The sequence below is a fragment of the Sorex fumeus genome, unplaced genomic scaffold (assembly GCF_029834395.1).
Source record: "Sorex fumeus unplaced genomic scaffold, SorFum_2.1 ptg000098l, whole genome shotgun sequence".
Lineage (NCBI taxonomy): Eukaryota > Metazoa > Chordata > Mammalia > Eulipotyphla > Soricidae > Sorex > Sorex fumeus.
In genome coordinates, this window is record NW_026606155.1 from 3,127,946 (window position 1) to 3,153,086 (window position 25,141).

Sequence of the window (25,141 nt, forward strand, 5' to 3'; positions counted from 1 at the left end):
GGGAGTGGCTATTTTTCACAGGTATTTCTAGGTGCTGAGCAACTTGTCCTTAAAAGGGTAGGGAGCAGGTTGGGTTTTTTGTTAGTTTGTTTGTTTTGTTTTTGTGCTCAAGGCTTGCTCCTGGCTCCGTGCTCAGGGTTCACTGCTGACGGGACTTTATGCAGTGCTGAAGGTTGGCCACGCGCCAGGCAAGCACCTTACCTGCTGGACCATTTTTCCTGCCTCACGGTTCATTTGGGAGAGACCCAAGGCTGTTCTAGTTCCACCCGGCGGGGGAGGAAGCCCAGCACCGAGACACAAGCGCGCACAGCTTGGAAACAGGTAGAGTTGGGATTTGAATGACGTAGATAGATAGAGGGCAGAGACGTGAGCTGGTTCCCACTCTGGACTCTCCAAGGAGTCTCCTGGAGGACTTTTGGAGGCTCTTGTGACCATCACATGGCAATCCCCAGTCAATCGCAGAAATGCGCCCACCTCTCCCTCCACATTGTATCTCAGTTTTTAGCCTCCTCCTGGGATTACGCTGGAGCAATGACCAAAGGCTTGCAGAGGGCAGCTAAGGACCACCCCAGCCCAGGTCCTGCTCCTTCGCCTGGACATGTCAGGCATTAAAGGCACTGTTTTCCTTCCATTTGCTCTAGGTGAGTTCAGAACTTGGCCAAGGCCAGACTTCTGCCCTTTCATCTTCTTTTTTTTTCTTTTTTGCATCATACCCAGCAATACTCAGAGGCTACTTCCTGGCTCTGCGCTCAGGAATCACTCCTGGCAGTGCTCAGGGGACCATATGGGATGCTGGGAATCGAACCTGGGTCAGTTGCGTGCAAGGCAAATGCCCCACGTGCTATGCTATCACTCCAGCCCCACTTCTGCCCTTCTTATTAGATAATTCCTTCCCCCCCCCTCCCAAGGAGGAGCAGAACCCCATTTCTCCCTAGGCTCGGCATACCTGCTTGGACAGGGCATCCACTCAGCCTGATTTCTTCCTGTAGGGCCGGGAAAGGAAGCCAGCGCCTCACAGTTGGACAGCAAGTGCCCCACTATGGTGCCACATCCTGACCCCGATGTTTTGTGCAAACAGTGACGTGAACTCTGCATTCCCCCAGCAAGGAACACTGAAAGCTCTCCGGTGATGAGAAACGGTTGAGGATTCCAAAGAGCTGGGCTGGGAGCCCAAAGGTCGCATCTGAGCTGTGACTCTGGCCAAATAGTTGACCCAGGGTTGGTAAATATTATTTGGAAGTGGTCGGAGCATAAACGTTTTCAGCTTTATGGGCAGAATGTCTCCCCTAGAGCCAGTCATCTCTGCAAAAACAGTCCAGGATAATATCTAACTCAGCCATGTGATTGTAACCTCCAGGTCCTCGAAGACCCACATCCATGAGCGAGGCGGTAATGGGTGAAAAAAAAAGCTTTATTGGGCACCAAGGGCAGGTTGGAAGATGGTGCATTCATATCCTCAAAGTAACTATCTTGCAGGGTGGGGGTGAAAGGCTACACCAGATAGTGCTCCGGGATTACTCCTGATTCTGTGCTCGCTATCCCAGGGTTCAGGGATAAGGCAGAAGTCCCTACCCCCCACTCGCCTCGGGGACTTTTTTTTTTTTTTTTTTGCTTTTTGGATCACACCCGGTGATGCACAGGGGTTACTCCTGGCTCTGCATTCAGGAATTACCCCTGGCGGTGCTCAGGGGACCATATGGGATGCTGGGAATCGAATCCCGGTCAGTCGCGTGCAAGGCAAACGGCCTGCCCACCGTGCTACTGCTCCAGCCCAGGGATATTTATTTATTTATTTTGGCTTTTTGGGCCACACCCGGAGATGCTCAGGGATGACTCCTGGCTCTGCACTCAGGAATCATCACTCCTGGTGATGCTCCGAGGACCTTATGGGCTGCCCGTGGGGAGATCGAATCTGGGTGGGCCGCATGCAAGGCAAATGCCCTCCCTGCTGTACTATCTGGTTCCGGCTCCCAACCTGGGGCAATCTTTTAAAGAGTCCCCAGCCCCAGGCCTACGTGCAGATTGCAGCGATCACACTGAACTCTGGACCAAGGGGTGCGGTCAGTGACTTTGAAGTCTCGCTTGGGTAGCCCCAGGATGTGGGCCAAGCAAAGAGATTTGCATGCTGCTTACTTCCGGGCCCACGGTGCCTCCAGCCCCCTCGGCCCCAGCCCTGGGTCCAGGCACTAACTTCTTCACCCCCTTGGAGGCTGACCCTGAACCTCCCGCGGCCGCGGCCGCGGTGACGGCGGCGGCGAGGCTCGCTCGGATTGGCTGTCTTTCTGGCCGGCCGGCCTGGTTCCACCTTCCATTGGCTGTCGCGGAAGCCCCGCCCCACGGCCCCACCAATCACGGCGGCGCAGCGACCGCCTCCCCCCGCCCCCCGCCGGGCCCGGGCCCCGCGCCGCAATCACTGCAGGGAGGCGCCGGGACAGGCTCCCGGGTGCCCGCGCCGCCGCCGCCGCCGCCGCCGCCGCCTCCTCCGCGCAGCCCTCCGCAGGTAATCGCGCGCTGAAACGCTTCCTGAGCCCGCGTGGGAGACTTTCAGGAAGTGAAGGAGGGACAGCTGCTTCGCTTCGCTTGGCGGTGGGGTGCTGGTGGCGTGGCGGGGTGCCTCTGCCCCGGCGGGAGCGCTCGGGGTGCAGTTCAGGCTCCTCCTCCGAGCCGAGCCCCAGCTGTTAAAGGGCCCGCGCGGGGCCCGGGGTGCCGGGCAGGGGGCGTGCTGGCCAGCGCCGAGCTCGCCCGGCTCGGGCTGCGGCTCTCCCCGCGCCGCAGGAAGGAGATCTGCAAAAGTGCAGAGCTGGGGGCCACGCGCCCCCCGTGACCCGCGTCCCGGTGCGCGGGGTGCGGGAGGGAGTTGTGCACCGGGTTCATTTCAGGGACTTTTCGTCTGGCTGGCAGGGAAAGTTCGCTAGGAGCGTCCCGTCCCCTTCCTTCCTGCGCATGGGGTGTCCCGGGTCTCGAACACGCGCGACTGGGGCTACGGGCAGTCACGTGTGTGGCTGTGACCCGGGTCGGCCCGCCTCTTGTGCAGGGCTGCGCTGCTTAGCTGACCTTGGCCACGCCTGCCCGGGGTGTCCGGTGGCCGCTCCGGCCCGGCCCGGCCGGGCGGGGTCCCGCGGTGCCCGGCTCAGCGCTGGGGTTGGGTCCCTCTGACCCGCAGGGAGCCCTTGGGGGCAGCCCTTGTTCCCTGCAAAGGGCAGGGTGGTGGTCCGGGTGCAGAGTGATCAGCCCCGGGCGGGGAGGAGCGGACTAGCATCAGATAGGCGGGTATCTTTAACTACTAAGCTCATGAATAGTAAGTACCCATGGGCGGGACCCCAGCGCCTCTGCTCTGCCCCAACAGCCTTAGCTGTCATCCTTAAATAGCTCAGCTAAGGCTGCACTTGGGGAAGGAGAGAGCCAAGGCCCTTAAGGTAGGTGAGGCAGGTCCTTAGAGACCTAGCTCTCCACTTTCCGAACATGCAAATGTCTTTTCCTGGGAAACCTTTTATGGGCGAAGGTTGGGCTGTTTGTAGCCTTAAGCTGGGATGTTCAAAGCAGCCTCTGACTTATGGTTTAGGCTGTTAGGCAAATACGGGCAGAGGGGAGGTTATGAAAAGCTTACCTGTCTGTCCTGTACTGTGGCCAGACCACGTGATTTTTCTTTTTTTAAGTGACGCAAAATAGTTTTTGTGGAGGATGGAGTGAGGAAAAGGGCTGCCACACCCAGCGGGGCTCAGGGCTTACTCCTGGCAGTGTTCTGGCAACCATATGGGATGCTGGGGATTAAACCCTGGTCTGCCACAGAGCAAGGCAAATGCCCTACCTGCTGGATTCAGCTTTATCTCAAGCAAAATCGCTTTTTTTGTTTGTTTGGGCCACACCCAGAATTACTCCTGGGAGACCATATGAGATGACCATATGGGATGCCTGGCCCCACTGCGTACACAGCAAGTGCCCTCCGGGCTGTACTATCCCTTTGACCCAGAGCAAAGTAGTTTTGGTTGAAAGAAATTTACCTAGAAAGAAGTGGGATAAGAGAAAGAGAATTAAGTGTGGGAGAGAGAGGCAGGGTTAATCCAGAATGGAAAGCGCAGAGGAGAGAACGTGGCCGCTTTGGAGTGGAGCAGGACCATTCTTGGACTTTGGTCATGGGTAGGATATTTCCTACCTCTGTTCAACCTTCGGAGCCCTTCCTGGAAATAAACTGCCACAGAGACCTCCTCTGCGGGGCCCGGGGTTTACTCCCCTACTGTCTATTGGGAACTATTCCGAGTGGTAAGGACCAGGGTTTGCTTTAGGACAGCATCTAGCCCTTCTGGAAGTGTGGGACCCAATGGACAGAGTGTGTGTGTGTGTGTGTGTGTGTGTGCGTAATGACCCACAGCCAGCTCTGTGGAGTGGTGTGTGTGTGTGTGTGTGTGTGTGTATGTGTAATGACCCACAATCAGCTCTGTGGAGTGGTGTGTGTGTGTATGTGTGTGTGTAATGACCCACAGCCAGCTCTGTGGAGTGGTGTGTGTGTGTGTGTGTGTGTGTATGTGTAATGACCCACAATCAGCTCTGTGGAGTGGTGTGTGTGTGTATGTGTGTGTGTAATGACCCACAGCCAGCTCTGTGGAGTGATGTGTGTATGTGTGTAATGAAACACAGCCAGCTCTGTGAAGTGATGTGTGTGTGTGTGTGTAATGACCCACAACCAGCTCTGTGGAGTGATGTGTGTGTGTATGTGTGTGTGTGTAATGACCGTGTGTGTGTTTGTGTGTGTAATGACCCACAGTCAGCTCTGTGGAGTGGTGTGTGTGTGTATGTGTGTGTGTAATGACCGTGTGTGTGTGTGTGTAATGACCCACAGTCAGCTCTGTGGAGTGGTGTGTGTGTGTATGTGTGTGTGTGTATGACCGTGTGTGTGTGTGTGTGTGTGTTTCTGTGTGTAATGACCCACAGTCAGCTCTGTGGAGTGGTGTGTGTGTATGTGTGTGTGTAATGACCGTGTGTGTGTGTTTGTGTGTGTGTAATGACCCACAGTCAGCTCTGTGGAGTGGTGTGTGTGTGTGTGTGTGTGTGTGTGTGTGTGTGTGTGTAATGACCCACAGGCAGCTCTGTGGAAAACCGCAGATTGAGGGCTTAGAAGGAGCAACAGTTTTCGCTCCTGGAGCCTGGTTAAAACACAATTTCACATGGGTCGGGATTTTACAAGCCGGAGAAAATGTATTTTTATTGATTTTAATTATTATATGTGGGAGGTTGGGAGGGGCCACTTCACACCTATTAACCATGGGCAGCACCATGCAGTTTTATCTCCCAAGAGTGGTCCTGCGGCCCCCAGCACTGCTTGGGAGACACCCAGACTCCCACACATGAGAAAACTTGCCTTTGGGTTCAGTGGCAGAAGACGTGTTACCCATGAGTGGCTCTGGATTTCAGCCTCAGTTGCTCATGCCCCGAGGAAGTTTGGAGTTTGTATGGGGAGCTGCATTTAATAGGTGTGTCTTTAGCTAGGCTGAGAATATTAGAGGAGCCCTAGGGAGCGCAGTGCCCATGATTCTTTTTTTTTTCTTTTGGGTCACACCTGGCGCTGCACAGGGGTAACTCCTGACTCTGCACTCAGGAATTACTCCTGGCGGTGCTCAGGGGACATATGGGATGCTGGGAATCGAACCCGGCTTGGCTGTGTGCAAGGCAAACGCCCTACCCGCTGTGGTATCACTCCAGCCCCCAAGCCCATGGTTCTTGGGTTGAGACCTCCTACAGCAGCAGGGAGGGGAGGTTGTTTTGTTTGTTGGGGGGGGGGGGGGGGCGGGTAGAGTTGGCAGTACTCAGTGCTTACTCTTTGCTGTGTGCTCAGGGATCATTCCTGGTGGGTCATGGGGGACCCTAAGGGGTGCCAGCAATGGAGCCTAAGTCAGCTGCGTGCCAGGCAAGCATCTTACCTGCTGTGCTCTCTGTGCTCTCTCTCCTGCCCAGGGTTGTTAAGGAGAGACAGTACACCAGGCCCTGTGTTTTCTTTAAAAGTATTTGGAGGGCCAGGCAGCTGGTAGAGATATTGTACACAGCTGACCCTTGTTCCAATTCTGGTACCATATATGGTTTTTGAGTACAAAATCAGGAGTGAGCCCCGAGGACCACAATAATTCTGGTGTAATTATAATTCTATTAATTCTGTCTCTTCTCTAACCTTTGAGTATCTTTTGAGGAACTGCCTACACTATGTGCAAAAATTGTCACATGTATCCAGGGTGTTGAAATCGGGGTGATTAGACTTAGCATGACTATTATCATTTTTGCAAAACTGATAAATTTTTTTTTAAAATCCAGAAAATGCAGATGGAACCCAAGATGAGGTCACTTTATATCTATCAGAGGAGGAATGATAAATTCCGATATTATCAAGAGAAGGCAGGGATTTGAGAAAAATTGGGTTCCCTGTTGGTGGAAGTTAGAATAGTACTAATTACTGCCAGCCCAGCGGGCATATCTTTTTTTTTTTTTTTTTTTTTTGGAGTTTCTTAATATTTTTTTTCTTTTCTTTTTTTTTTTTTTTTTTTATGATTTATTTATTTATTGAATCACTGTGGGAAAAGTTACAGAGCTTTCGGGTTTAGGTCTCAGTCATGTAGATACCGAACACATTTCCCTTTACCAATACTCATTTTTAACCCCGAACCCCAATAGACCCCCACCTCCCACCCCTCCCAATTCTTATGAGGCAGATGAGTTCTAGTTAATACTCTATCTACTTTGACTAGATAGATTATTTCGATAGAAGATGCACAATTATTGTTTAGAGTTTACGACCCACCCCCCCCCCCCCCCAATCAGACATGCTGAAACAGCGTTGTGAAATGATTTACTTTCTACAACTTGGTTTAAGAATAAAATGATGGTTTTGAATTTCTGCTATTTTACTTATTGACCCTGGAAGAATTTCTATTAAAAGTTAGCTAGTTAAGAGATTGATTTCTGTGCCCTGGAGTCGTGGCCGTGCCGGAGAGCCGCTCGTGGGGGGCAGCTGGCGACCTCGGTGGGGCGTGGGGGACGGCCCACAAAGCCCCCCTTCCCATGAGGTCCCCGCCGCTTCCCCGAGCCCGGCTCAAACCCGCTTTCCACAAGGCTCCCGTGCGGCCGCCATCTTTCTTTCCAGAGAGGAGCGGGCGGGCCGGTCAACGCCCTTCCCCCTCTGGGCAGGCTTGGTGGCGCGAATCAACACAAGTCCATTTGCTTTTCTGCTCCAAGCGGCTGGTTCTCTGTGCTAAGTCCTTGTGCCTCCGGGGCCGTGGCCGTGCCGGAGAGCCGCTCGTGGGGGGCAGCTGGCGACCTCGGTGGGGCGTGGGGGACGGCCCACAAAGCCCCCCTTCCCATGAGGTCCCCAGCGGGCATATCTTAAGCACCATTGGTTCTATTTCTAGAAAGTTTCTAGAGAAATAGACATTTACATACAAGTATTAGGATATTTGTTGCAATAGTGTTTACAATGGAAAACATTAAAAAAAATAACCTACATGCCCATTGTTTATAAGGTGGTTCAGTGTGTTGGTTTTTAAAGAATTTTTGTGGGCTGGTTCGATAATTTAGCAGATAGGGTGCTTGCGTTGCCTTCAGTGGACCTGGGTTCGATCCCTGGTACCGCATCTGGTCCCCTGAGCCCTGCCAGGAATAAGCCCTGAGCAGTGCAGGATATTGTTCAGTACTGTCTATTCCTTTGTTTGTCTCTGTACTGATGAGTGAGGTCATCTAGTCTTGGGCACAAAAAACCCAGGATCCAACCGAGGTCCACTGTAGACCACCGCGAAGCCTGAAGCCCTGTACTGTTTCTCTGGCTGAGAAAAACCCTTTGTGCATCTGCCTGTGAATGCTGTAAGGTAATGGGAAGGAGGCCTGGAGTCCCACGTATGACGCTCGTCTCCCAGCCCTTCCTCCACACGCCCCAGACATAAACTCTCCCCGGGCCCATTGGTGGGTGGGACACAGAGGGTCCCTGTCCATCCTGTGGGTATCCAGCCTCCCTGATGTCACAGAAATGACCTTCATCTTTTTTTTCTTTTTTGCGTTTTGGGTCACACCCAGCCATGCTCAGGGGATACTCCTGGCTCTGCACTCAGGAATCATTCCTGGCGGTATTCAGGGGCCATATGGAATGCTGGGAATTGAATCTAGTTGGCCGCGTACAAGGCAAATGTCCTACCTGCTGTGCTATGACTCCAGCCCCCAGAAACAACCTTCTTTTAAAGACTTTTTAAAAAATATTTTATTATTTATTTTTTCTTTTTTGGGTCGCACCCGGCGATGCACAGGGGTCACTCCTACCTCTGCACTCAGGAATTACTCCTGGCGAACAACCTTCTTTTAACCATTTTCTTTCATTCTATTTTTTGGGCTCTCCTACCCCCCACACTCCACCCCCCCACCCACCCCCGCATTTGTTTTGTTTGTTCCAGGGGCCACACCCAGCTGTGCTCAGGGCTTCCTCCTGGCTCTGCATTCAGCGATCAGATTAGGCCTGGGGTGCTGGGGTCAAACCCAGGTTGGACACTTGCAATGCAAGTACCTTTCCTGCTGCACCACCTCTCTTGCCCTCCTTGCCCCCGTGTTAAGGTCTTGATGTGCAAAATCACTGCACCTCCCCCATCATCGAAAAGACCCTAGACCGCCCCCCACTATCCCTCTGTCACCCCAAGTCCTCCTTCTTCCTCTAAGACTTTGTCAGTGCTCAAGGATCACTCCTGACGGTACTCTGGGGACCGTATGTGATGCTGGGAATCGAACCTAGTTGGATGGCTTTACGCCAGGCCTTCTCTCTTGTTTGCCTGTTCTTCTGTCACGGGCATTGGGGGTTGCTTTCACATCCCAGGCGTCACACTCAGCACCTTTCTCTGAGGCCCCGTGGTCATCTATGCGTCAGTCCGGCTGTTCCCCTTTTTCAGCGGTTTCCCTCTCCGCCTGTTCTCTCAACTATCTGAAGGTGGTGGGGACCAGCTCCCTCAGACCTACCAGGATGTGAGCCCACTCTGCCTCGCCCCTGCAGCCTTTGCACGTGGGAGGGTCTCCGGGGGACCGTCCTCTGCCCAGTTTGAGCACAGTCGTCCTGGTCACTTTCTTCCTGAGGATGGTCACTGAACACATCTCCCCTCGAGTTCCCCTTAGCGGTTTTCTTGCTCTTGGTACGTCACAACCCCAGCTCTGCTCTAACAGAAGGTTCGAGTCCTTGCTGCTGGCATCAGTTAAGGGAGACGAGGTTTTGGCCGGGGTGATAGTACAGAGGGTGGGGTATTTGCTTAACATTCAGCCAACCTGACTGGGGTTTGATCCCCGGCATCCCTCGAGCACTGCTAGGAGTAACCCCCGAGAATTACTAAGTGTCACCCAAAAGCCAGTCCACCAAGGCCTCTCTTGGCTGTAGTCCCAGGAAAGATTTTTTTTCAGAGAAAGACAAGTGGGTGCACATTTTTCAGAAGGGTGGTTTCAGACGGGTTCCACCTAGAAAGTCACCAGGGCTGGTCCCCTGTGTCAAACTGCCCAGGTATCTGAAGGTGTCCATGCTCTGGTCCCTGAGGACGAGATAAGGGGAGCATTGTCTCCCATCCCTAAGGGACAGGTTCTCAGGTTCTCTGGTTTCTAGTTTTGAGTTCAAGTCTTAATGTCTTCTCTATTCTTTGGTTAGCTTTTCTCTTTTTTTTTTTTTGTTCTTTTGTGTTTTGGGCCACATCTGTCAGGGCTCAGGGCTACTCCTGGCTCTGGGCTTAGGGTTCACTTCTGTTAGGCTCTGGGGGACCCTGTGGAATGCTCGTGTTTGAGCCTGGGTCGGCCGCATGTAAGGCAAGTGTCCTCCCGGCTGTCCTATCTCTTGGGCCTCTGTCCCTTTGTCATGATTCTTGACCTTTGTCAGGAATGTTGCTGATGAGGAAGTGTGTGCCCAGGGCTGCTTGCAGGGGTTGTTCCTGAGAGTCCTGGGAAGGTGACCATGTTCACATCTTCCTCCAGGCCCCAGATGCTGTCCCCAAAGTTGTCTTAGTCTGTGGGTTGGTTTTTTGTTTTTGTTCTATTTTGGCTTTTTGGATCACACCTGGCGATGCTCAGGGGTTACTCCTGGCTCTGTGCTCAGGAATCTCTCCTGGCGGTGCTCAGGGTGCATCCTATGGGAAGCCGGAGATTGAACCCCGGGCTGGCCCACGTGCAAGGCAGACGGCCTCCCCGCTGTACTATCGCTTTGACCCAGCCTGTGTTTTTCTAAAGTGCCGTTTTCCGAGGAGTGACATGCTGTGAGACCTTAACTCGCCATGGTATTCAAGGAACCGTATGCTGTATTTTTGTAAGAAACAGCCCACAGGGGAAGATCACTGCCCGCGGTTACCAGGAGATGTCCCAAGTGCACCAATAAGGCCTTGTCCTCATGGAGGAGTTTCTTGCTAGCATATTGGCACGGTGGAAGACCAGGTTGAATTCAATATTTTCTTTTTCCGTCACTACCTACCCAGGGAGGGCATGGAGCGGGGTGGTGACTCAGTGGTAAAGCGCTTGCCTTGCATGTGTGAGGCCCTGGGTGCCATCCCCTGCACAGGAAAGAATCCCCCCTCCCCCCTCCTCTCTCTTCCCCCACTTCCCCACCCCCCCACATACCCGACTGACACACACAGTAACCAGGGCCCCTCGAGGAATGTGCTCTTGAGACTTGTCACCTGACGCCAGCCCAGCTTCAGGGCAGCACTGGCTTAATGATTGATGAAGGCCAGCTGATACAGCCCGGGCCACCTGAGGCCACCCTGGTCCTCGGGATGCCAGAGATAGACTATGTGCTGTGCTGGGACAGAGCTGGCCGACTGCTTCGTCCTGTCTCTAGCTGCTGTCCCCCACCACACCGATGGCATGACCAAGGCACCCAGAGTCTGTCCTCTGCAGAGCTTTCCAGAATCTGTTTGCTGGGCAGCCCTGGGGGTGGGGTGGGGAAGGCGTTCCTGGAGCCCTGGGGTGTGGAGCTCCTGTCCCTATGCCCCACCCCTGCTTCTCTGTCTTGCTCTTTGCCTCAGTCTCTCTCATCATGTGATGGACTGCCGTGTCCCCTCTTCCTGCGCATGCTCCCATGAACCTTAGTTAACAGAGCTGAAGGCCTCCCGGGCTGGCCACGCCCCCTTCTGACCCTGACCCCGCCCCTTCTGACCCTGGCCACGCCCCTCTGATTCTGACCCTGCCTTCTATCCTGGCTCCGCCCTTTTGATCCTGGCCCCGCCCCTTCTGACCCTGACCCCGCCCCTCTGGCCCTGGCCCCGCCCCTCTGACCCTGGCCCCGCCCCTTCTGATCCTGGGCCCCTGTGTTACCCTGTAGGCCAAACAAGAAACCCCCAGCAGACTTAATACATGATTGTTTCAGGGTAGCCTTAAAGCCGGGGCCCCCTTATGCCCATTCCTACTAGTTCATGTTTCGTGGTGCTAAGGCGGTGGACGAGGGGGAGCAAGGAAGCCTGGAGCTAGTTTCCACATTTGCGTCTAGATCAAAACTGAAGTTCTTAGGACTGGGGGAAGCCCGGATTAGATCCCTGCGTGGAGCACGGCTGCTGTGGATCCGCCAGTGCAGAGTGGAACCAGAGAGGAACACCGCTCCCTGCTCCCCTGTGCTGCATTGCCAGGGTTTTGTGCCATGGCCAGTGATGCTCAGGGGTTCCTCCTGGAGGTGCTCAGGGGAGCGAAAGGGAGGCCGGGAGGTTCGCTGCGTACAAGACCAACACCTGCCCGGGGCACTATCTCTCCAGCCCCCAGCACTGTGCGTTTGCTGGAGCGATAGCACAGCGGTAGGGCGTCTGCCTTGCACGCGGCCAACATGGCCGACCCGAGTTCGATTCCTCCGCCCCTCTCGGAGAGCCCGGCAAGCTACCAAGAGTATTCGATATGCCAGACACAGTAACAACAAGGTCTCCAATGGAGACGTTACTGGGCCCGCTCGAGCAAATCGATGATCAACGGGAGGGCCTTTACTTACTTTACTTAGCTAATTTTGGTTTTAGAGCCATGCCCGGGGGTTGCTCCTGGCACTTATGGTGCTGGGAATCGAACCCGGGGCTCCTGGCAAAGCAGAATTCAGGCTCCTGTGGGTTTCCAGGAAGCGCCATTCTCTCTCTTTTTTTGTCATAATCATTTCTTTTCTTTTTTTTTTTTTAGATTTACAATTTTTGTGCTTGGGTTTCGATTATACAATGATCAAATACCTATCCCTCCACCAGTGCCCATTTTCCATGAGTCAGGCTGACAGGTCCTATAGCCAGCTCCCGACTGGCTCTGGGCTCGTGGCTGGCAGGGGAGGTATTGGGGAGAATGAATGACTGAATGGAGAAGCAGAAGGGATAAGCATGGTCTTACCCAGTTGACATCTGGGGCAGAGGCCAGTCTGACCATCCTTGAAGTTTAAATCTCTGACTGTTTGTCTTTGACTCTCAAGGTCTGGGCTGGATGTAACTGGTCACTCCCAGGACATTGCTTGGAGTGGGGCAGGGTTATCATTCCTGGTGGGGCCTGGGGGGGATCATGAGGGATCAAACCAAGGGCTCCCATATGTAACACATGCATCCCGGCTCTTGGAGCTCTCTGCCTGTCCCTGGTTCTGCCTTTTGTGTTTGTTTGTTTTCTTTTTTGGGGGGAGTCATACCTGGCGATGCACAGGGATCACTCCTGGCTCACCACTCAGGAATTACGCCTGGCGGTGCTGGGGGACCATATGGGATGCTGGGAATTGAACTCGGGTTGGCCTTGTGCAAGGCAGATGCCCTACCTGCTCTGCTATCGCTCCAGTCCCCAAGCCTTTTGTGTTTTTAGCCATTACTTAAAGCTTCGGCCAAAAGATAGTGCCAGGATTAAGGCGCATGAGTAGCTCATACCAACCCAGGTCCTGTTCCCATATCACACTGCTCCCCCAAGCGTCGCCAGCTGTAGCCCTGGAGAGCTCAGTACTACGAGGTGGTGACAGCAGGGTCACCTCCTTGGGCACTGGCCCTCACCCACTAGCCCAGCTGGTTGAGAATTGCCAGTCGGGCCCCTGCGTCTGCTGAGCACTGAAGAACTGTTTCTGTGTTTGCAGAGGTTAATGACCAGCAGGGAGGAGAGAGAGACTGAGCTGGGACCCAGGAATCTCTAGGGATCACCTGTTTCACCCCCCCCCACCCCCCACCCTCTAAGGCAGGAATTGCAGGAATTAGATAAGCCGTCACATGATTTGTAGAAACTCGACCCAGGGGCTGTGTCCTAGAGATGTTGTTTATGGCTCCCAAGTGTTTGAAGCTTATCCCAAGAGCTCACAACACTTTGTTTTACTTTGCAGTTATTTTGCAATCTTCAGGGCTTACATCTCGCTCTGCGCTCAGGAATCACTCCTGGTGGTGCTCGGGGGTCTATATGGGGTGACAGGGATCGAATCCCCCCAGGTCCTGGGTCTGCTGTGTGCCTTACCTGCTGCTGATCTGTGATGAGAGAAACTTTATTTTTTTTACAGTTTTAAAATCTTTAATATAACTCCAACCTTTTAATATTAACAAAGGTTTAACAAAGGTTTTTCAGTACAAAACACTGAAACTCATTATGTATCAGTAGTTCTGACAGTCACAGTGGTTAACCAATGAAACTGACGGTACTCACATTTTAAAGAAATACAACAACCCCCTTTCAGTGGAACTCATGTTCTGGCAGTTGGAAGACTGAGGTGAGGTTTATTTTGTGCAAAGTATATTCACTTTACTCAGAGCAGCTATCTTCTTTCTCCCTTATGTAGCATTTTTTTCAAATGCTATTTTTCTTTTATGTTAAAAATGCTAAAAAAAAAGAGCTTTTTCTTAATGAAATAAAATCCACTGTGCATGTCACATTTTTAGACCAATTTGTTCATTACTTTTCATCAGAATTAGCAGTTTACAGAAAATTAATTGTTAAGACTATTAGCACACTTGCATATCAAAAGTATAATTTTAGAGTTTATAGTATAGAGCTCTGCGGTATAAAGTGCCTATGAGCAGTTTCCTATCAAATACTGAGGCCACAGAACTTCCTTGGAGAATAGATCCGTTGTTCACATAAACTGTAGTCATTGTAGGCTTCTCAGATAGAATATTCTGGATTGGAAGAACCTCCGATGAGGGAGGATTATTTGGATCATAGATGAAGAGCTTCTGGCCATTAGGATGACAGCCTACCAAGATGTCTCCCGAGGAAGGACCGATAGATAAATTATCCACCAGTGTATCCAACTTGAGTATCTTCAGTTGAGTTAAATTCATATTAGGGTGTTTTTCCAAAACGTGAATTTCATGATGAGAGGAACTTTTAACCTGAATGACTTCCTTGATTGTTCTTTGGTGGATTCTCATAGCTTTAACCCTGAGAGAAGGTTGGGAGGATGTAGGGGACAGAGCCTCCCTCTGCCCTATGCTTTCTGGAAGGCACAGCATTGCATGCACGACAGCTAGGCTCAGCTGTCATTTTTTTTGGGGGGGCACCCCTAGTTGTACTCAGGGGTCACTCCTGGCGGGGCTCAGGGGCCATATGGAGTGCCAGGGACTGAACCTGGGTTAGCTGTGTCCAAAGCAGGTGCCCTACCCATTGCACTATCCCTCTGGCCCCTTGGCTTTCATTTTGTTGTTTGTTTTGGGCTGGAGCGATAGCACAATGGTAGGGCATTTGCCTTGCACACAGTCAGCCTGGCTGAGCCGGGTTCGATTCTTCCGCCCCTCTTGGAGAGCCCGGCCAGCTACTGAGAGTATCTCGCCCGCACAGCAAAGCCTGCAAACTACCCGTGACGTATTGGATATGTCAAACACAGTAACAACAAATCTCACAATGGAGATGTTACTGGGCCCACTCAAGCAAATCGATGAACAACAGGAAGACAGTGACAGTGACAGTTTGGTTTGGGGATGCACCTGGTGAAGCTCGGGGGTTCCTCCTGGTGGTACTTGGAGGACTAGATGCCATGCCCTGTGCTTTCTCCTGGCCCTCTGCCTGATGACGGGTCTTGCCCGTCTTTCGCATCTGTGTTCTCAGGGTCAGCAGTGCCTCTGAGCCACCTCCTGGCCTGTCCTTGACTCTCCTCTTCCCTTCCAGCTCTCGGCAGCAGGATGACTCCCGTGGTGGCCCTGCTGCTCTGCCTGGCCATGGGGGCCAGGGCAGTGCCCCTGGATGACCCTGAGGATGGAGGCAAGCACTGGGTGGTGATCGTCGCAGGCTCCAACGGCTGGTACAATTACAGGCACCAGGTAAGAAAATACTCCGAGTTTTATTCGTCTGGGGGTGGAGGCTCACGGCCCCATAGTGTTGGGCAACAACCCACTTCTTCAGCCCTTGGATCCATCTTCCCAGGGCTCCCTAATCTTGTCTTTTGGTTGTTCTGTTTGGGGGGCCACTGATACGCATTGGCACTCCTGGCTCTGCACTCAGGGATCACTCCTCGCTGTGCTCTTGACAGTGTGAGATGACGGGGATAGAACCCGGGTCAGCTGCCTGCAAGTACCCGCTGTTCTATCTCTCTGGTCTCTCTAATCTTGTCTTTATCACCCTCAGGTTTTAGTGTCCAACAACCTTGGACACTGTTTTTTTTTTTCTTTTGGGGTGGGGGGTCATACCCGGCGATGCTCAGGGGTTACTCCTGGCTGATGCACTTAGGAATTACTCCTGGCGGTGCTCAGGGGACCATATGGGATGCTGGGAATTGAACCCGTGTCTTCCATGTTGGCTGCGTGCAAAGCAAACGCCCTACCCGCTGTGCTATGGCTCCAGCCCCCTTGGACACTGTTTAATGCATATACTTTTTTGTTTTGTTTTGTTTTGTTTTGTTTTCTGAGTCACACCTGGGTATGCTCAAGGGTGACTCCTGGCTCTGCAGTGAGGAATCACTCCTGGCAGTGCTCTGGGGACCCTGTGGGGTGCCAGGGATTCAACCTGGGTCAGCCACATGCAAGGCAATGCCCTATCCGCAGTACTGTCACTCTGGCCCAATACATGGACTTTCAAAAACTATCTACAGGGGCCTGGGAGAGGAAACTCCAAATTCAGTCCTCAGCACTGCATGTCTCTCAACTCCTAGCGGAGCCGTGCGCCCTCCCTACCCCATAGAGAGACCCCCATGTAAGAGGAAAGAAAGCAAGAAAGCCACTGACTTGCGTTCCTGGCTGGGGAAGCTGTGTGGATGTTGGTGGGGATGTGAGCTCTGGGCACCCTCATGTGCTGAGGCGTTACTGCCAGTCTCGTTCTGTAATGTTGGCAGATGGATAGAAAGGAGTTTGGCTGTTCTTCGTAATGAGTCCCAGATGGCCACCTCAGTCACCTGCGTTGGCCCGGCGACACTGTGACATTGGAGTCAGTTTTGTTTTGTTTTTTTTTTTTACTTTTTTATTTTTTGCTTTTGGGTCACACCCGGCGATGCACAGGGGTTACTTCTGGCTCTGCATTCAGGAATTACTCCTGGCGGTGCTCGGGGGACCATACAGGATACCGAGGATTGAACTCGGGTCGGTTGCGAGCAAGACAAATGCCCTCCCTGCTATGCTATCACTCCAGCCCCAGGCTGTGCTTTGATGCCGGGCCTGCCCTGCCTGTTGTAGGCAGCACAGCTGTGTGGCTTTGCTGTGACACCCCCCCCCCCCCCACCCCCCCAATTCTACTTCAGTCATCCCTGGCTTGTGGGCCCCAGGTGAGCCCCGCTGGGCCAACAACAACCTCCTTTTCCAGATAAGGAAACAGGATTTGCAGGGAGGTGAGTCATCTGCTGTCCAGACGTCCAGACGGGTCTGAAGTCCAGCTCTGTTCAGAACATCCCCAGGTCTTGGGTCCTGGCTGCTTCAGCCCCGACCCACCTCTCTCACTCTCTCCCGTCCCCTCCTTTCCTAGCGTTTCCGCCCGCCTGACCCCTGTGGCTGTGGGTGAGAAGAATCCTCACGGGGCTGCAGAGATAGTTCTGGCCTGCTGGGTGTGCCAGAGTTCCGGGCTCAGTTCCCAGTGCTCAAAGGCATCTCCTGGGCTCAGTGCTGGGGTCACTCCCCGCAGTGCTCAGGGCTCTGGCAGGCTGAGCACACACTCCCACTGATTGAGCTCTCACTCCCCAACCTGTTCAACCTCTGGATTCTGGAGCTGGGGGCACAGACTCTTTAAGACCCCCTTATTTTATTTTATTTATTTATTTTGCTTTTTGGGTCATACCTGGCAATGCACAGGGGCTCCTCCTGGCTCATCCACCCAGGAATTACTCCTGGCGGTGCTCGGGGGACCATATGGGATGCTGGAATCAAACCCGGGTCAGCCTCATACAAAGCAAACAAACGCTCTCCCTGCTGTGCTATCGCTTCAGCCCCTTAAGATCCAGAGGGACCACGTTTACCCCTGCAGACTGGTTCTTAGTCCGTCTTTGCAAATGAACAGGCGGAGGCGCAGAAAGGCCCAGTAGGACCGTCACCTGCCGTGCTCCAGGACAGGTGTCTGGCCACTAGGAGAGGCCCCTGTACTGGTTTCTCCAGTAGCCTCGTGAGGGGGAATGGGGCCTCCCTGGGGTTCTTAGGGGCTGCTCCGGCTCTGCCTGGCAGTGCTTAGAGGGTCATGTGGTCAAGCCCGGGCCATGTGATCCAGCCCAGGTCATGTGATCCAGCCCAGGTCATGTGATCAAGCCTAGGGCCTTGTGCCGGTCCAACATGCAGTCCAGCCCTTTGCACCATCTCCCTGACTTGAGGTTACATTTTTTTTGGGGGGGGAGGAGCATGGTAGTCACACTTAGCTGTGCTTAGTGGCCGCCCCTAGTGAGTTGCTTACTGGTCACGTGTGGTGATGCGTGGGGGACCATGTGGTGCCAGGCTTTCTACAGGCGAAGCTTGTAGTCCAGCCCATTGAGCTGTCCCCCGGCCTACCCAGGGAAGCGAGGGGTTCGGGCCACCCCCAGCAGTGCTAGGGCTCACTCCTGATGCCACACTGAGGGGTCACTCCTTGGCGTGCTCAGGGTCCCTATGCAGGGCTGGGGACCATATTGGGCTTGGCCATGTGCAAGGCAAGCACCTTAAACTCTGTAACATCTCCCTGGCCCCCTAACCATATTTGTTGTTGTTGTTGTTGATGTTGTTGTTGTTGTTTTTGGACCACACCTGGTGATGCTCAGGGCTTACCCTGGCTCTGCACACAGGAACCATACCTGGTGGTGGTGCTCAGGGAACCATATGGGAAGCCAGGGATTGAACTCGGGTCAGCAGTGTGCAAGGCAGACATCCCCCTGGCCCTCCCCAAACCACATTATTTATTTATTTATTTGTTTGTTTTATTAGTGAAACACCCTGAGGTACAGTTGTAGACTTATAAATGTTTGTGCTTGGGTTTCAGTGATCAAGTACCCATCCCTCCACCAGTGCCCATTTTCCACCACCACGGGTCCCAGTATCCCTCCCACCCCCCCAAACCCTCCATCCCACCTTGCCTCTGTGGCAGGGCATTCCCTTTTTAAGTACTAAAAAAAAAAAACTTAGGTGAAATAAGTTTCGGTTTCCGCCAGCATAACCAGACTGTGACCTCACCCCTGCAGTGTGTGTACAGAGCTAATGAGACGCCCTCCCCTCCTGTGGCAGTCTCCAGGGCTCCCGGGCATTCATCTCAGAGCCACCACCTCAGAAGTGCCCGTGCCTGCCCTAGGTCGCAGCTGCTGCCTTGTGGGTGAGCCACTCACCCATATCAGTTTGCAGGGGCGGGTTTAGATGAACTTCCTGCCAGCTTTCAAATGGCCAGGACTGTGGCAAGACTGATTTCTTGAAGGGTTTTTTGTGTGTTTGCTGAATAGGAAATTGGACCCGATGAAAAGGAAGAGTTTTTGTCATAGCAGAACTGTTCCTTTTCCTCTGAAGCCTTCCAGAGTCCTGGCTCGCTTCTTTTTTTTTTTTTTTTGCTTTTTGGGTCACACCCGGCGATGTTCAGGGGTTACTCCTGGCTCATGAACTCAGGAATTACTCCTGGGGGTGCTCAGGGGACCATATGGGATGCTGGGAATCGAACCCGGGTCAGCCACGTGCAAGGCCAACGCCCTACCTGCTGTGCTGTCGCTCCAGCCCCAGTCCTGGCTCGTTTTTTAAGGGAGCAACCTGAGCTACTCTTGGCTCAGTGCTCTCTCCCCTCTTCAAGCATGAGTTGGAGCACCAGGGTGTTAAATTCTGATCCTGTGTTGCACACGGGCTGATTCAGCACTCCTTGGGTTTTCCCTCCAACCACCTTAATAAATGTGTTTGTTAAATGTAATGACTACGGTTTGTCCAGGGACCTCGCCTTTGCTCCCAGAACACCTTTGTTGAATTAAAAATATTTTTTTCTTTTTTGGGTGCCTGGGATTGAATCCAGGACCTCTCGTGGGGCATGAATCCCACTACTGAACCCGCAAGAACATTGTTCTGCATGAAACGCATTTGCCCTTGTCCCTGGGCAGATACTCCACTTAGCCATTAGAATAGGGGCCAGCATGATGGTACAAAGGGTAGGGTGCTTGCCTTGCACACAACTGATGCACGTTTGATCCCCCAGCATCCCATGTGGTCCCCTGAGCACCTCCAGGAGTAATTCCTGAGTTTAGAGCCAGGAGTAACTTCTGAGCATGGCCAGGTATGGCTCTAAAACAAAAGCAAACAGAACAAACATCAGTAGCTATGCATTGTTGGCAAACACGGATGCAACCCATATGCCCACCAGCTGGATAAAGTACTCTCCTCATGACAGACACTCTTCGACAAGGAAAAGAAATGCAGTACTAATGAAGCCAAGTATCACTGAGTACTGATGACTGAGTACTGATGGGTACTGATGCGACTGAGTACTGGTGGTACCGATAAGTCTTGGAAAAGAGAAGAAGTCAGGCAGAAGGGCACTCAGGCCTTGCTAGTTTCGTTTACATGAAATAACTCAGAAAAAGCGTATTTCTAAACAGAGATGAGATAAGAACACACCTGGGCTGGGAGCCTGACACAGATCCTGGGAACTATGGGGGCGGAAATGATCCCACACTGATGGCCGGTGAGGTTTGCACAACGTCAGGCATTTCAGGGATTACAGAACCTCACTTTCTCTCTGTCCCCTTATTCAGGGACACAGGTTTCAGCCCGGGGTGACTTTTTTTTGGCCTCGCTTCCTCCCTTCTATTTCTGTTACTTTTGGAGGGAAGGAGACACACGTGATGCTCGGAGTTACTCGTGGCTCTGCACTCAGGAATCACTCCTGGTGGTGCTTGAGGGAACACAGTGGGATGCCGGGGGATCGAACCTGGGTCGGCCGTGTGCAAGGCAAGCGCCCTCCCCACTGTCCTATCTCTAGCCCCATTACTACCAGCGTTTGTGAACAAATCTGTGTGGAGACCGATGTTTTTGCTTCTTCCAGTGTTTTTGCTTCTTGCTGAGTTCTCTGGCTAGCTGTGCCCCACTTCAAAGAGACAGTACAACTGTTTCCATGTTCCATTCTGGGCCTCCAGATTCCCATGGAAACTGGTTATTGTTTGTTTGGGTGCAAAATGGGATCTTACCGGGGCGCAAAGCCTCAGATAATGAACCTTCAACTACTCATTTGGAATTTCAGTTCCTGGGAAGAACTTTGAGGTTTGTGCTGAGTCCTGAGGACAGTGGCTGTGGCCGCCGGAGGCCCCTGCCGCAGAAGGAAGCTGAGGCTAGTTGAGGTCCTGTCTCCTGAGCAATGACCAAAGCAGGCATCTTATCTTTTTTTAAGTAAAATAATTTTATTGGGGAATCGGAGTAAAGAGAGACAGAGACAGATACACATTCAAGACTCTTAAGTGAAAGAAAGGAATTACACACCCCAAGATGAGCTGTGAGTGACCCCCAGAACAGAGATGCATCTGTGCATAGTTTAATGTGATCAACACGTGCATATCTCCTAAGAGAGAGTGTTCTTTAAATTTATTTTTTGTCCACTTATTTATCGATTCATCCATCCATCCATCCAACTGTCCACCCATCCACCCACACATTAGCTCATTCACATACCCACTCATCAACTCATTTATCCCAGTCTATCTGCCAGTCCACCCACCATCCTCCTCCCTTCATCCATCTGCCCACCCACTCATATGTCTGTCTGTCCACTCAGCAATCCACCCATCCACCCATCCATTGTCCATCTGTCCATCCATCCATCCATCCATCCATTTACCCATATACCATCTGCCCACAATTTGCCCATCCATTCATCTATCCACTGTCCATCCACTCACCATCCACCCATCCATCTGTCCATCTGCCCATGCACCTACCATCCATCCATTTGTCCATTCATCCGTCCATCCATCCATCTGCTCACCCACCCATCTGTCCATCTATCCATCCATCCGCTCACCCATCATTCATCCATTCATGTGCGATCCATCCATTCATCCATTCACCCACCCACCATCCTTCCATCCTTCCATCCATCCATCCAGTGCATCCTGAGGGTTTGGTACTCAGGCAGGGATGCAATGCAGCTCAGGTGCAATAATGCTGGGGGGCGACCCGGGCTGTACCAAAGTCTCGGGGATCATGCAATGCTGGGAATAGAACTCTCTACCCCTTTTTAGTTTTTGGTTTTTGTTTTACAGCCGAACCCAGCAGGGCTTAGGGGCTGCTCCTGGCTGTGTGCTGGGGGGTTGGGGTCACTCCTTGCTGTCCTCACTGCATGCAGAGCATGTGCTCCAGCCCGTCGAGATGTCTCTCCAGTCCGCCTTACCTGTTCTTGGTGGGATGGTTATTTTATGAATGTAATGGTTCTTTTCATAGTCGAGACCCAGATTCAAATATATGCTATGCAAATCATTTTTCTTATTCTATTGCACGTCTTCATCTTGTCTGTCTGTCTGTCTCTGTGTTTGCTCTCCCAATTTCCCCATCCCCCTCTCCTTCAAACCTCACATCTCCCCTCTCCTGCCCCTTAGTTCCTGGGGTGGAATCCAGGGGCTAGTCCAGAAAAAGCCTGGCTACTCCCACCCGGCTCCATTTCCTGCCCATCTCTTCATTTTTTAATGATGTTTCTTGAAACACGAAAGCATTTTTTTTTAAATGCTACGTCTTTGCAGTTATAACTCAGGTCCTAAAAGTTTTCTCTTTTTGAGCCAGAGAGATAGTCCAGCAGGTCAGCACGGATCCGGGTTCAATCCCCAGCACCCCCTCCGGTCCCCTGAGCACTCGCTCAGGAATGATTCCTGAGCTCAGAGCCAGGAGTCAGCCCTGAGCGCAGCCCCATGTGGCTCCTTCAAATAGAACAGACCAACGGTTTCCTGTTGTCTTGTTTAAGCCCTGGCTCCCGTTTCAGTGACGCTCTTCACCTGGTTTCCGTGTGGAGGTGGCAGGTCGAGTTCATCCCCCACGCGTAGGGGTATCCAAATTGTCACAGCATTGCTAAAATGACTCTTCCCCCTGTGTAATTTCTGGAATCGGGAAGTGAAAGCTCTCTGACAGTGTTCTGAATCAAAAGTGACTATACGGGGTCTTTCGTTTTTTGCAATTCTGTAAAAATTTAGGATCATCTTGCCCATTTCTGCAAACACGTCTTTTCTATTTTAATCAGAAGGCTCGTGATTTTTGTCTGTGGCGTGTTCTGTGCCTACTTCGATCTCGTTTTCTCATTTCTTGCTCTCTGGCTTGAAGGCAGCTGACTGGCAAGCTTAAATTCACCCCCTTCCTTCCTTCCTTCCTTCCTTCCTTCCTTCCTTCCTTCCTTCCTTCCTTCCTTCCTTCCTTCCCTGATGACACAGAATGGTCATGGGTTTCAGGGTTGAGGATCTGGTTATTTGGGGGGAGCACCGAGTCTTCACAATTTGTGTTTTAGTATCACTTGTATCACTTGTCAGCCCGTTGTTCGTTGATTTGCTCGAGCGGGCGCCAGTAACATCTTCATCCATCCCTGTCTCATTCTTACTCGTCTTTCCCAACGCTGCCATGTTGGAAGCTCTTTCAGGGTCAGGGGAATGAGACCCGTTATTGTTACTGTTTTTGGCATATCGAATACACCATGGGTAGCTTGCTAGGCTCTGCCGTATGGGCGGGACACTCTTGCTAGGCTCTGCTGTATGGGCGGGACAGCACTGTTGTACTGTCCTCCCATTGTTTAACAATAGGCTCAAGCGGGCACCAGTAACGTCTCCATTGTGAGACTTGTTACTGCGTTTGGCATATCGAATACATCATGGGGAGCTTGCCAGGCTCTGCCGTGTGGGCGGCATACACTCCGCAGCTTGCCGGGCTCTCCGAGAGGGATGGAGGCTTTGGGGGCCGCCTCTAATCGCTTTAATATTCCACGGAAATGAGGATTTAAACATCATAGCATTTTTGTGTACTCTCAAGCTTTTGTGTCTAATGCTAGGATGTGTGTCGGGGCTCTCTCCGCCTTTGGAGAAGCCCGTGTTCTCTCTTGAGTACGTTACTCTCTCACTCTGTTCCCACTCCACACCTTAAAAATCCCCCAAATAAAATCTATTTATATCCAAAAAAAGTAAAATAAATATCATAGCATTTTGAATATGTCGGTAAAGTGTGAGGCTCTGGGTTGGATCCCAAATACTGCAAAGAAAAGAAATAAAATATTGGTGACTCTCTGAGGGTGATCAGTTTTGGTTGTTCTCCGCTGCCTCTTGCAGGGTTTCGTCTGCTCCCAAGGGTCCCCGTGTTGTTTCTGGAACAGCAGGGTCAGAATCCCTCGTCCTCGGAGCTGTCCCACTTCCCTCTTCTCAAGGCTCTTAATTCCCCAGCCTTTTCTCACAGAGTTGCTGTAGGAATTAAATGAGATATTATCCACAAGAGCTGGAGCGATAGCACAGTGGGTAGGGCTTTTGCCTTGTACACGGCCGACCTGGGTTCGATTCCTCCACCCCTCTCAGAGAGCCTGGCAAGCTGTGGAGAGTATGCCGCCCACACGGCAGAGCCTGGCAAGCTCCCCATGATGTATTCGATATGCCAAACGCAGTAACAAGTCTCACAATGGAGACGTTACTGGTGCCCGCTTGAGCATATTGTTAAAAAACGGGAGGACAGTACAACAGTGCTATTATCCACAAAGCCTGCAGGCTCAATCCCTTCCAAGTGAAAGACCTACTGTGTGTGGTTTTTGTATTTGTCTGGCGATCCATTCCTTAGCAGTTCCATAGTGCAAGACCCTGGGCGTGGCCCCCCTTTGAGCGTTATCAGTAAATGAATAAAGGGACCCATTATCTCTGCAAATTCCATTATGGTTAAAAAAATCCATGTGTTCCGGGCAGCCAAGGGGGAAACGCTGAGTTCAGTGTTGGAGCGCTGTTTTTATTGGTCAGAAGAGGAAGTGTGTCCTCCCTGCTCTGAAAGAACTCTGCCCCTGGAGCCAGCAGAGCCAGCATGCAGTTCCCTGCAGGCACGTGTCTTCCCAGACCAGACACAGTTCACTGGAAGTGGGGTGCTGGGGAGGTTTCCTTCTCTCCTCATGATTGCTGGTCATCTTTTTGTTGTTGTTTTAGACAGGTTTTGCTTTTTGATGGTCCCTGTTGCTGTGGCTGTTATTATTTTGATTGTAAAAGAAATTTCCGTCTCTCCATGCCTGTGGGGATGCCTGAGTCTCCACTTTGCTTGCCCAAGTAATTTGAATCGGAACTAAACGTGTGACCCCGAACTCAGCCTTGCTCGGCTGCTCTTGAGTCTGAGGGATTTCTGTGCTTTCTGGATTTTTCTGTAGTGTGGGAAGGAAAAATCAAGCCACTGAGGACTTTCAAAGACCCCAACCACTGTCAGTGAGTGTGTGTGTGTGTGTGTGTGTGTGTGTGTGTGTGTGTGTGTGTGTGTGAGAGAGAGAGAGAGAGAGAGAGAGAGAGAAAGACAGACAGACAGACAGAGACAGAGAGAGAGAGATGAGAGAGGGAAGAATGGAGAGAGGTGTGGTAAATGCCTAGTGAACCGGGGCATATGGATAATGTTATTTGGGTTTTTTTTTTAATAACTCAAAAAATATAAATGCTTCTGTTTTAAAATAATTGAAGGGGCTGGAGCAATAGCACAGCGGGTAGGGCGTTTGCCTTGCATGCGGCCAACCCAGGTTTGATCCCCAGCATCCCATATGGTCCCCTGAGCACCGCTAGGGATAATTCCTGAGCGCAGCGCCAGAAGTAACCCCTGTGCATTGCCAGGTGTGACCCAAAAAACAAAAATAAGTAAATAAATAAATGAAAATTTAA

General features: G+C 52.0%; 1 protein-coding gene across 3 annotated transcripts in view; it reads left to right on the forward strand.

Moving 5' to 3' along the window:
- The first annotated feature begins 2,410 nt into the window (after positions 1-2,410).
- Positions 2,411-25,141, forward strand: part of LGMN (legumain) — a 40,267-nt gene continuing 17,536 nt past the window's right edge. The window contains exons 1-2 of one of the 3 annotated variants that reach the window (XM_056134451.1): positions 2,411-2,500; positions 15,058-15,209. In XM_056134451.1, the coding sequence (XP_055990426.1) occupies positions 15,072-15,209 (138 nt within the window). In that variant the 5' untranslated portion in view covers positions 2,411-2,500; positions 15,058-15,071. Of the gene's footprint in view, positions 2,501-3,283; positions 3,299-3,397; positions 3,417-15,057; positions 15,210-25,141 lie in introns of those variants that run through there. The other 2 variants (XM_056134450.1, XM_056134452.1) reach the window with 2 other exon arrangements.